Consider the following 13,048-nt stretch of genomic DNA (forward strand, 5'->3'; position numbering starts at 1 on the left):
AAATTTCACATTTCATAGTAAAAAAAAAAAAAAAGGCTGGAGGCTCTGTGAGACTGTGACAATCATATCAATATCTTACCACACTGCAGTCTGAAGAGCTAATTAAACTCTTAGCAGTCAATGAGAAACCTGGTGACCCAGAATGGAAAGGTAAGGAAAAATCCACAGTAAGAAAACAGGAATGCTGCGCTCTGCTGCATCATGTGTGTTTTCACACTTTGTGCATGTTAGGAAGTTCACCAATAAAACACTTTCTCAAATTTAATCTCTATCGTACATTCTCCAAATATACACAAGTATTTCAGATTTTTCCTTTCTGTCCTCACCACAAAGAATGTAGCATGAAGTCCAACATTTTTAAATGAACATAAGCAGATGAAATTCAATATGAAGATACAGTAAAGTGAAGTCTCATTTAGACATGACACCGAGTGGGGAGGGGGGGTGAGAGCATCATATCTAGTCAGCTGTTTCCTATTGACCTAAATATGAACTCACTCTATTCAAGAGTGATGCTTCAAGTAATTCTGTGGGGTTTTGTGGGCAAGGGGAGAGACTCACAAACATATCAAAACCACTCAACAATGGTATTTTTAGAAACAAATGAATTTATGCCAGGCTATCTTCCAGTTGTGGCAAAGGTGAAAAAAAAAAAACTATTTCTACCACGTATTTGCTATCTGATGGAAAAATAAGAGCTGAACTAAATGGAGATCCAACCCATCTGTGTTTAAAAGTGTGTGAGAATCATCCAAGGCAGGAGATTAGTTATTGTTTCCAGATTACTTACTGTAGACATCTTGTGAGAAAAACAGAATGAAAACTGCCATAACCTTTTCACATTTACAAGTCGCTCCTGTGCTTGGAATGGGAACACTCAGGTTTATGCACCGTAAAAGTCTATAATCTATGACTGGTGCTCACAAATCACTCTTTTCCTCACCTGAGAAAGTGAGGGGCCAACAAATAGGAGCTGGTTCCCTGCCAGCAGATTGTAGTTTGTTGATTTGAGGGAGGACATGTAGGAGCATCTAAGCTTTGACACTTGTCCACTTGACAACAAATCCATTGCAATGCACTTGTATATTTTAGCCAAATGGAAGTCCAACATTTATTCTTATTTTAGTCTGCTTTGTTCTCCACCAGCCCTGGAGGGGAAAATGTGTGCTTTTATTTGGTAAATGCTCTACTATCTTCACTATAGGTAGTTGCAGGCTTTATTTGTTTGACTTTTGGTGCTGGTCAGGATCTATGCAGTAGATTTTTTGATCGTTGCAGGCAAAACAGTAAAGTAGCAGGCCTAGCAGCCGAAATAACTACCTAAACGATGCCATAAAGTTCAACAAAGCTGAGTTGACAGTTCATAGTTATTTGAGACAGATGATTAGAATACAGTATTCACTGACTCTATTAAGCACTGTATATGTCATTGGGAACATTGTTGTATCCATCCTGGAAACTACAAGTAAACACAACACCCTCAATTTGAGCCCACTTCAAACTGCAGAAAGGAAGAAAATCCTAAACTGCTTACCAAACGGGGGACCATCTAAGGGCAGAGGCTGGGTGATGGGAGATGGAGGCCTAAAAGGCCTTTTGGGGGTGGGGGGTAGCTGAATGGAAAAGCATAAAGAGTAAAAAGAGAACAGAGAGACAGTGGAGGAGTTACATCTACCAAACCATGTCGTGAGTCCCCTTCCTGGTGGCAGGACAGTAATTACAGGGCACAGACAGAGAACGCCTAACTGAGGAAAAAAAAGAGGAGATGTTCAGACTGCTAGGTTGCCGCCCTTGGACCCTCAACATAACCATAATGCTAACCAGCCCATCTTAAAGCACAGGCCATGGCGGCAGGGTTCCAGATCAGTGCACTGACACACTGTGCCAAGAGTCCACATTGGGCCAGGTATGTTAACACAGACTGGTCCCTACTTCACAGGGGACCACACAGACTTCAGACCAGTAACACAAGCTCCCTGAAGGTTGGAAATAAACTTTTGGGACATGATGCAATCAGCAAAAAAATAGAAAGTGCAGATAACTTTCCTGCAGTGTTCATATGGTGTGGCAACAAAAGTCCATTAGATAAAAAAAATAAAAACTACACCAAACATCCAAAATAAACAAAAAACAGTCACTATAGTTTTTTTTTTTGTTGCCATAATCTACTTGGTATGATTATTAAACCACATGAGTCATAGCCCAAAGCACTGTGTGGCTTTTTAGCCATCATGAGCTTGAAGCTCACATCAAACCACATCAGTGTGAAGTGTTTCAGCTCTGTCCCCAGCCCAGACTTCTTCCCTAATAAAGCTTTCGGGGCACGGAGCAGAGGAGTGACTCGCCGTTACCAACTGTCTGAGCACTGTAAATCAACGCCCATGCCCAGGGAGGCTGCGTCCTTCAGCGTCACCCACAACCTTTCACACATCCTTACACAGATAAACCTTACATCATGTGAGAGCAGAGGAATGAGATGTGGGGGCTGCTCATCACATCCATCAAACTCCTGACAGGGAATGATAATCCTCAAAGCCAGTGTGTGTGTGGGTTGAACTGAAACATGTCTTAAAGACAGAAAAATGTTTTCAACTGTTAATTAAAAATTTGGCAGCGTTCTTCATTTCACTACCAGTATATTCACTCCTGTGGCATCAAAGCTTTTCTTTTTCTTTTTCAGAAAATGAAAGGAGTGTGACACAACTGCAGTCAAACTAAAACCTTCAGTGGGTGTCGTCGTTCTACTAAAAGTGTGCAAGCTTGCAGCAAGTCACAGAATATTGCACTAGTATTTCTCCTCTAAACTGCAGATTACAGCAGGACAGATATGAACCGCATGACATATGAGTCCATTTTCCAGTGCAGGTGTCAAAGTTGTGTATGTGCCAATGACGAGTGTGTCCAGGGGAGAGATCGGAAAAGCTCCCTGAGGTGATTTGGCATCTTGGAGCAGGCCACTCTTCCAGACTGTCATTTTCATTGAGGGAGGGACCGTGACTGACTGCAGAAAACTGCCTTGTATGAGATTTTTTTTTTTTTGTCTTTTACTGACTGGAGGATAAAATTTCTTATGATGCATGTAAACAGTTTTTTTTTTTGGCTCTCACCTCCTGATGACCTTGGTTACCCTAATGAATTTCAGAAAGTATACTCATATCATTGTGTAACCACTAAACACACCTTTGATAAAAAGTGTGTGACTAAGAACACGCAGTGCCCTGGACAGCTGTTCTTCTTTCTTAAACACTCCCTCACCAACGACAAGAATACATAAGAAGAAAGCAATAAAATCATAATGTATTCCACTGCAATACCAACACGACCTGCCATCGATTGCAAATCATCAGGTGTTCTGTAGGCCCAGCAATGTCACACACACCTACCCCCACACACACACACCACAGTGTTGGATCCTAACTTTTAATCACGAGCTGAGTTAAGTCAGTGCATTGGTTTCACAGCCAGAAGCAAAACAGAAGCCCAATCTGTCTTTTCTCAGACAGGAATCAATGTTGCACTTAAAATATCCATATGCAATTCTTCTACAACCCTATGGAAAACCCATAGTTTCTTTTTACTTTCATGCACATTAAATAAAACATCACCCATAGATTTTTTATAGCTACTTTCTGTAATACCGACATCGTTTTAATTTTTGAAAAACATTAGAACATCAGAATCACAGTTAAAATTAATTCAGTCTCCAGGCTACAGGGCATTGGGTATTGGGTAATGGCGTCATTCATTATTTTGGTATTATCTACTGACAACGTTGCAGTTCACATCAGCTGTTGTTTCTACACAAACGCAGTATTTGTCCAGGACTGTTTCCACTTAGCACAGTACTGTATATCTCTGTCGCACCTTCCCTTCCTCTAGAGTATCTCCCTCACTCCCCCGGAGCCAGAGGGGACAGGAGACAACTACTAATTGCAAACCTTAACCAAACACATGGTGTTAAAAACAGATAACACTGGATGACAGACTGCAATGAAAAACATAGAGACAGAACACACATAAGAGAATAACTTTTTTTTTTTTTTTTAAACCCTGCAATTCATCAGTTTCGTAAGAAGCCTGCAATTTCTTGGACCCAAACTCACATGGTAATAAATAACATTATGTTAACATCCCTTTACAGAACAATCAGGTTTTGGCTTTCTGTCTTACATTAAAGCTTTGAGGCCCGAGGCGCTCGAGCAGCCGACTCTGCAGCAGCAGGAGCAGCCGGAGCAGCAGTAGCCTCTCACCTCTCCGCGGCGCTGCCACTGACAGGTTTATGGACACAGAACACCATCTTTCTTGCACAGTTGTGCCTGAATCACCTGACCTGAGTGCAAATGTAAATGCATGGTGGCTCTAACACAAGAAAAGTATCCGACTTTCAGTAACGAGGCCTCGGGGAAGGTGTTAAGCAGGAAGTGTTTTATATACAGAGCAGTAAGCAGAGTTGTAGAGGAAATTCACCACTAGTTGACATGGAGGGTGTACTGTTTGCTCACCAAGCTGTGTCCTCTGGGTGTGTTTTAATAGTCACACAACACCTGCCATTAGACTACTGGAACAAAGCAGGCTAAGAAGATTAAAAGCTGTACAGAATTCTGTTTGGAGCAAATATATTTGATCCTAATATCTAAAAATATCAGCTCATTATTGATCACCCTGTTTAGCTTTAAACTGATAGAGAGGTGATATAGCGATGGCAGGAAAACGATGGTTCAGATGACCTACATCGAGGCATGAATGGTGCATAAATGAGCCTAAGGCACTGGCAACCATTCAGCCATCAAATATCAAGAGGCCATGCGGCTGTGAGTAATGCATTACCCTGCATTACAGCGCCTGAACCCTTGAGATGATGGTTTCTAGGGGAAGGTGGTAGCTCACGGCCTGTTTTAAAGGAAGTTAATAATAAAATACTTTCCTCAAAGTTTCTGTAGGCCACATATTTGGACGAGTATTGCAAAGGGACTTTTGCTGTGGGGTGGGGAAACCTATTTCTTCCCCAGAGATCAATTATTTTTACTCAGCTCAAGTCTGGACATAAGAACAAATCCAGGCTCTGGAGACTGCAACACTCTGCCCTGAGACATCCATGCATGGTGCCCGTTTCCTTCTGATGTGACTGTTCATCCCTAGGAAAACTGCAGAAATCCTAGACAGATATTTCAAAAAGAATGTTGAATGAAAACCTGTGGAAACGTGAAAGTACTGACTGATCCTGAGCCTTGTAAACTCACTGAAAACATACAAGTGTGTGCAGGAGATACAGAGAGTTGGGCTGCACTCCTAACAGCAGGATTTCCACTGGGGATCAGCTCCCCAAAGCACCACACTATTGATCAACTGGTGCACGCGATTATGCAGACCGCTTGTTGTGCTAGTTAAATACCAGTGTGGCTACAGTGCAATGAAATACTGTCCACTCAAGAGTTATGGCAACACAATGAATGAATCCTATTATCACCGCTTTGCTGCGGTTCCGGATTAACAGAGCACAGGTGCGGAGACATAGTCAGTGACGTTACTGTGTCATTCATTTGCCAAAGTACCTGTCATCGTAGCAGAAATCGGCGCCCAGAGTGTTGACATACAGGACCAGAGCCACGGCGCCGCACAGCAATTCTGCAAACATTTCTCTGTCTTACACACGCGCGAGGGAAAAATAAGAAAACTCAACAAAACAGGAAGAACAGTCTGATAAAAGGAGAAAGACGGAAGGCGAGACAGAGAGAAAGAGGCAGCGATTCCTGATCTCTGTTCCCCCTCAGTCCCCGTCTTTGTCAGGATGTCTCTGCGAAAACAAGTCCATCTCCCCCTCCATCATCCTCGCTGAACTGCACAAAGTGGATAATCCATAGGTCGCCTTGTTTCTAACCCATGTTGGGCCGCAGCTGGGGAGCTTTGTGTCCTGCTGGGAGCTGGGCTCCCAAAATAACACACGAGCAGCGTTTGGTGGAGCTGTGACAGCGTAGCCGACCACACGCCTTCCGACCCGGAGCAGGATCAGCGCTCTGATCTGATGCTCAGCGGCCGCTGCTGGAGAGACGTCGTGATTCAGAGCGACGTCAAGTCAGGAGCAATCACACGGGCAGCTTCCGCTTACACTTTCACAATAATAGTCATTCTAATTAACATTCAGAAACAAACATTTTACATGTGAGAGATGTTAGTGCCAAAGTGGATATGAATAGGTTCTTCTCATCTGAGCCCACATCTTGTAGCAAACTTATTAGGGGTGATACAAAATAAATAAATACGTTTCTATCTCAACATGTATGTAAGTTTCATTATGGTTGAACATAAATCTTCTATTTGCGTCCAGATAGATCAGACTGCCACCAATGTTACAAGCTCATCACCAAAATCTGCATTTTTGACATCAATATTTCAGCTATAAAATATATATATTTTCCGGCCTATATCAGTGGCACCCTATAGCCCACATACCGGGATTTTCCCAGTACAGGACACTTCATCGGTGAAAGTTGTTAGGCTTTTATCTGGAGGACACCTGATAGACTTCCTCTCCTACTCTTGGTGTCTTTGGATAATTGACGCAGTTGTGATCCAAACGCATGTGGCCAGGAGATCTCTTGCGCATGCGCGCTACCCCTCCTCCAGAGATTGGATTAAATCACTACACAACGCCGAGGCCGGTTACTGGTGGTGAGGATGACTTAATAGCAGTCCATAACGTGAGTGACGTTCAGGTTGGAATATTATTGTAATCACTGGTGACAATATCCTCATTTAGTGGGCCTACAGAATATATTATGGTAAGGGCTGAATGTGCATCTCTCATTCCTTAATTAGGAAAACTAATAATTCAATAATCCTAAAGCTAGGCCAACATTGCTGCATTGTTATAAATGAATGTGTTGTGATTTATTTTGCTAAAACATTTATTATTATACCACTCTGGCTTCAACATTAAAATTCAGCAATAAACACAAATGATCACAGCTGCAGAAAACAGCAGCCAAACACTGGGTGCTTTGACTCTGACATACAAATTGCACATAAATTCACAGAGACTTATAAATAGCCACCTAGATGTTCTAGTTTTGCGAAGTGTGTGCAGGTGTCTATCCTAATACAAAGACTGGTTTAAACAATAAGAGGGAAAATATTTTCTGTTAGTCCATGTAAAGAAAAGGTGACAGGTTCATCTCACTGGTCCTGAGAGTCTTTACAGCGTTGTCCAAGCAAATGCTTTCTATTGATTTAGTTTTCACCACAACAAAAAGAAGCAGCTGGATCCACAGTGACCAGTAGAGGGCTCACAGTGCATGATGTCTGTGGGGAGATCATAGTCAGGTCCCATTTGTTTTTGCCCTACATTTAAATACATTGTCCATAAATAATACTGAATTTTTCTGATAACTATCCAGTGATTATGTCATTCTCTAACAAAGGCTCCTTTGAACGCCAAAAGAAAAACATGAAAAAAATTAGTGTTCTTTTGATGACAAGTAACTAAAATCTGGTTTTTATTAGATTTTCATAGAATGGATCTTGTATCATCAATTTCTGGATGAAAAACATATTTTAATTTCAAAAAACAATCTACAGCATTTTGAAATTAAATCTTTCCACTGAGGATACTGCACAAAATGTAAAAGACCATCAGTAAGAGGAAAAAAAAATATTTGTAAAAGTGCTCTGGAAGCAAAGCAAACGGTCAGACATACTGTATGTCAATTCACAGTTGTTTCAATAGACAGACCCCATCTGTCAGGGCAGACCTCACCATAACCTCTCACAGGATAGCAGCCATTCCACAAAATTAGACCGATTAGAGACTGTTCAATTAGTCGATTGATAATCATCAATACATGCCAATGTGCCAGTTGCACTAGCAGTCACACATACCCGAGCCACCAGCAAGTAGGACAAATGAGGTGATGTGATTTGGGTCAAGAGCTGTCCCATATTTTTTCTCCACACTTTCCTCTTTCCATCAGTTTGATAGAAGTTGATTTTTGGTTCATTTGTCCTCAGAACTTTGGTTCACAACTCCACCAGTTTTTGTATGTTTTAACAAACTGCAACTTGGCTTTTCTATTCCTGAGCCGAACCAGAGGTTTGCATCTTGTGGTAAATTTTCTGAGGTTGTGGTCATGAAATGTTTTCTTGATCGCTGACAAGGAAACAAGTATGCCTACATCCTGGAGAGCACTCTTGACTTGATGTTCAGTCATAAAGAGGTTTTTCTTCACAGAGCACATGATTTTCCCTCATACACAAAACTGGTGCTTCCTTATCCACCTGGTCATTTGCCATATATTTTAGTTTAGTTTTATTTCAAATTGAATGTGGTGATGCACAGAGCCCAGAGAACAAAAACATATGCAACTGTCTAAATGCTTATGGGCTGGCCTGTAAGAAAGTTTTCCATCTGAAACCATGAACATTTTGCTGATAATATATCTTTTACTTAAGTAGGGGTTTGTATGTAAAGCTGTTACCTGTAATGTTGTACATCTACATTAAAAATCTAAATGCCCATTTAATCACTTACCAACATGACTTTTGTTGTGTCTCACAGAAATGGCCTATTTGAAAATAAAAAATGAAGAGATGAATTTGGTTAAAGAAATTTCATGGTATCATAGTATCATAGTCATATTTATAAAGTTAAATGGAATTTGTTGTTAAATGTTTGGAGCTTACTTCTGAGGGTAACTATAATGGTATAAAGTTTATCAACTTCCCACATGTCAAAGAGTCCACCAAAGTGAATACATGTGTATGTGTACTTGAGTGAAAAAGAAGAAGATGGGGTGCCTCACCCTGACAGAGGAAGGCCCCCCTGAACATCTTTGGATCCTGGATGGTTTAAAGGAATTACAGGGACACTGCTCTGACTGTTAGATAATTATAGGTTCAGACCTGTGTCTGAGGGCCAAATCACTTCTACATGGAAAAATAAGATGCAGTAATATGAGTGTGGTAAAACAGAAAGCAATGCTTAACTCAAGCTCTTTTAAGTGTGGCTTTGCTCAAAGCCATGTTGCTTAATCTACTTTGTGGGTGATTTGGGTGGACTGATAGTGAGAGGAATGTCAAACAAGAAAACATGTTATAATTTTAAATTACACGGAGAAATGCAAAAAGGTTGTGTATTTTTACAGACCAATGAATGAAAACACATACTATTACCATTGTTTTATTTAAATACTGTCCTTTATTCCTTTATAATTTGCACTTTATCCTTGTCATCTGAGCACTTCACACTCCTGCTTCTGTAAATCAGGGAATCACATGAGAATATTAATGTGAGACATCAACTCTGAATATTCATTTCAGCACAGCTTACTCTGCAATAAACTATCATCAGTGAATTATTTTTCACTTCAGAGCTGATGGTGCAGGGGAGGTAATGCTGACAGAGTTAGAGGAGGTGGACTACAAGTGTCTGTCAAACAAGGTGCAGTGGCTTTTCTATTAATATAGTTTGTCATTTTAATCAGGGATCTAGCTACATGGCAGGTTCATTTACTGTGACAGAAATGGAGGATGGTGTTGTGTGGAGCAATGATATAATCTCAAAAAAGTAAGTTCTTTGGAGATTCTACCTGCCATATTTTCTAATGTTCAGAAGATTACAATGAACCTGGTTTGTTTAAATATATAGGAGAAAACTGCTTGCAGGCACTCATATGTTTACACAGTGTGCAACAGTGCATAGAGAACAACTTTTCCAATTTAAAAACGCAATTAAATTCTGATTAGAGTAGTGTGTAGAGAACCCAGCGTATTGTCAAAGCTTGCTCTTATCTTTAGGATGAACTCACTGAAATCAGGGGTACACAACCCAAGTTTCTTTGGCTGTTTTAGAAATGCTGAACTTTTTGTTTCTCTTCAAGTAACCACTAGCAGGAATTCATCAGCTTTGAGCCCTGATGCCCCCTGCAGCCGCAGCCATGCTGCTGTCTCTTCCATGAGTGTAAGCAGAGAGCTAAAGTCTTGATCTTTGGCAAGGAATGGAACGCTATCTTTTCTCCTGAGGCAGGAGGCAGATTCTTGCTCTTTTCCAAGTGAAGTTAAAGAAAGATGGTGTTTCTCAAGCCAGGGATAAAAAACTTTGATTATTACCTTCTTTAAACCACACACCCGTCAACCACCTCGACTGAAGGGAGGGAGTTCAACATATGTTTGTGCTGTCAACTTATCATGTGCACTATGAAGAGAGAATCACAGAAGGGTTAGTGTGATTATTAATGGCTCTAAGAAAGAAAGGAAGGAAAACAATAAAACTGTCTATAAGAACAGAAAGCCAACAAATGATCTGCAAAATAAACAGTTTCTATGGTGCATTTCAACACTTTAGATGAAACCTGTTTTATTAAATGTCCACTTTAATTTTTGTTATCATTAGCAGAAGAAGGTTTCTTTACTTCCAATTTTATTTGATTAGGTACCAAATTCTCCACATGATGAAAATGCAAACACAGCGGCACCCTGCTATAAATAAATACAACAGATCCCAAAGTAAAGTTAAGCAAGAACTCGGAATAGCCAAGAACTCCCATCTGTTTATGATATACAGACATAGGCATTGTCAGAGGAATGTTGTGGCTTTTTTCTGAATGCCATTTTCCCCTGTAACTGAGCCCAAGGAAAGGGGACAACTGCAGCTGATCAGGAGATCACAGTGGGGGTGGTGCTCTCTACCAGCCCATACATGTCCTGCCAGCTGCACACCGTCCATGCCCTTTTCAGCACGATCACAGGGACAGGAGCGCTCACATCATCTGCATAATGAAATTACCCTGAGCAAAGTCCTTCCATGGATGAATCGTCTCCACTCCAGAGACTGCTGCAACCTCGGGTATACCTAACCTCTGCCTCCATAACCCACACAACTGGCAAGTCTCAAACTCCAGTACACGCTGGAGCTGCATGGATTCAAACTGGGTCTTAGCATATAAACCACTTTTTGGACGAATGACATTTATCTGACTTTCTTTCAAAAAATGAAAAAAAAGACCCTTTGACCTGGATGATATCACACAAAACGATTTTCGTATGGAGATTTAAACACAGTTACAGTATTTAACCAAACCGTGTCCTATTTTATTATCTGAAAAAATTCATAGAGAAACTGTTAAAACAATCAAAGAGTAATATTTAAAGTATCTGATTTTCAAAACTGCAAACTCCAGTCTGTTTGATCTGCAGCAACAACCTGTACCACAAACACTGTAAATGATCATTTTAATGAGACCCAATGGACTGCTTCAGCTTAGCTAGCGCATCTCTCATCTACACCCCATAAATGTCTTCAATGAGAGGATGTTTACAGCCATTTTAATGAGCACACACCTTCCTGAATCTGTTCCAGCAACCCGAGTTATGATTCCCAGGGCCGCAACTGTTAGCATATGTGTTAAAGTAGGATAGTGTACAGTGTGTGTGTGCCAGAAAGACAGATTGTGTGTTTGGATGCTTTGCATATGCACATAAATTAGCATGTCTGTTTCTAAGAGTGTACGTTTATACATCAATCCCGGTTGTTTTTTGATGTGTAACAATTGGTCCTCAGAGTGAGTGCCTGTGATGAGAACTGCAGCTGATCTGGACTAATGTGTTCAGCAGAGGATTGGAGAGGGGAGTCCACTTGAGGGTTCCTTCAAACGTCAGCTCAGGCCTTTTCTGTCTGCTCCTCCTGCCTCGACCTCTCTCGTAAGTGCACACAAGAGGGGGTCTAACTATGAATAAAGCCTTTGTTGATGAGAAGGAACTGTGTATTTTTTGATGTCATGTCTTGAGACAGAGTTAGACAGGATTACAAGGTCGTTCGTCATGAGTGTCTTGGCTCTGTTGCAGCAGAGCATGACCAGCATTTTCTGCAGATGACATAGACAAACAGAAAGGAAATAAAGAAACTTTACTGTTGGCCTGTTACTAAAAATACTGTCAAAGAAAAAGTATTTACAGTTCTTAACTTTTGTAAGGGACCTTTGTCACAGCAGGCATCTTGATCTGTCAGGTTATTGAAAGCAGAGGTGTTTGAAAGCCATGACCGCATGACAGCAAACAAGCAGTATATCAACTTAACTGAATTTACTCATCCATCCATCCATCCATCCATCCATCCATCCATCCATCCATCCATCCATCCATCCATCCATCCATCCATCCATCCATCCATCCATCCAACCACTTATTCCTAACCAGGGTCAGAGGGATCTTCTGGAGCCTATCCCAGTTCTCTTTGGGTGAAAGGCAGGTACACCCTGGACAGGTCACCAGTCCATCACAGGGCCACATAGAGACACACAACCTCACACACTCACACTCACTCCTATGGGCAATTTAGAGTCACCAATCAACCTGACATACATGTTTTTGGACTGTGGGAGGAAACCAGAGTACCTGGAGAAAACCCACACAAGCACAGGGAGAACATGCAAACTCCACACAGAAAGGCTCCTGATTATTTGAAGCAGGAAGCTATGTTAGGAATTACATAAGTCACCATATTCGTCAATAACAATTACAAAGGCATGAGCTGTCATGCTTTCACAGGTTCAATGGGGGATTGAGAGAACTGTCTATTAAAAGGAGCAAAAACACCTGTGTGGGTGTATTATAAGTGTGATAGGCCTGATTCTGCAGTTCCCCTCAGCTTTATACAGTAGCATCTTTTAGTTTCTCTGTTTTTGTTCATTGCCACTGCTTCCACAGTCATTTTTGGCCTGCAGCAGACAACTGTTGTCAATGAAAAAGCTCTAAAGCTCGGCACCAGACACAGTTTGCTACTGGATAGCAAACACAGTGGAGCATTTAGCAGCTGAAAAGTCAGATATTATTTCCCTCAGGATTTAGTGGAGACCAGAAACAGAAGTAAAATGGGAGCGACTATTAGAATTGATAACCTAAAACAATCTGGAGTTGCTAAATGGATGGCTTATAGTAAACAAACCAATGTTACCTGTCCGTTACCAATGTCACCTTTAAGATGTCAGTGTGTTATTGTTATGTTTATTGTTTCAGGCTCTTCTGTCTCTTACAGTTAAGGCATCACTTTTGCTTAATG

General features: G+C 41.0%; 1 protein-coding gene across 2 annotated transcripts in view; it reads right to left on the reverse strand.

Moving 5' to 3' along the window:
• The window catches only part of tmtc2b (transmembrane O-mannosyltransferase targeting cadherins 2b), an 83,776-nt gene extending 77,748 nt beyond the window's left edge, over window positions 1-6,028 (reverse strand). For both annotated transcript variants that reach the window (XM_026311576.1, XM_026311577.1), the window contains exon 1: window positions 5,553-6,028. In XM_026311576.1, the coding sequence (XP_026167361.1) occupies window positions 5,553-5,635 (83 nt within the window). In that variant the 5' untranslated portion in view covers window positions 5,636-6,028. The remainder of the gene's footprint in view (window positions 1-5,552) is intronic.
• Between the last annotated feature and the right edge of the window lie 7,020 nt (window positions 6,029-13,048).

The sequence above is a fragment of the Mastacembelus armatus genome, chromosome 6, assembly GCF_900324485.2.
Source record: "Mastacembelus armatus chromosome 6, fMasArm1.2, whole genome shotgun sequence".
Taxonomy (NCBI): Eukaryota; Metazoa; Chordata; class Actinopteri; order Synbranchiformes; family Mastacembelidae; genus Mastacembelus; species Mastacembelus armatus.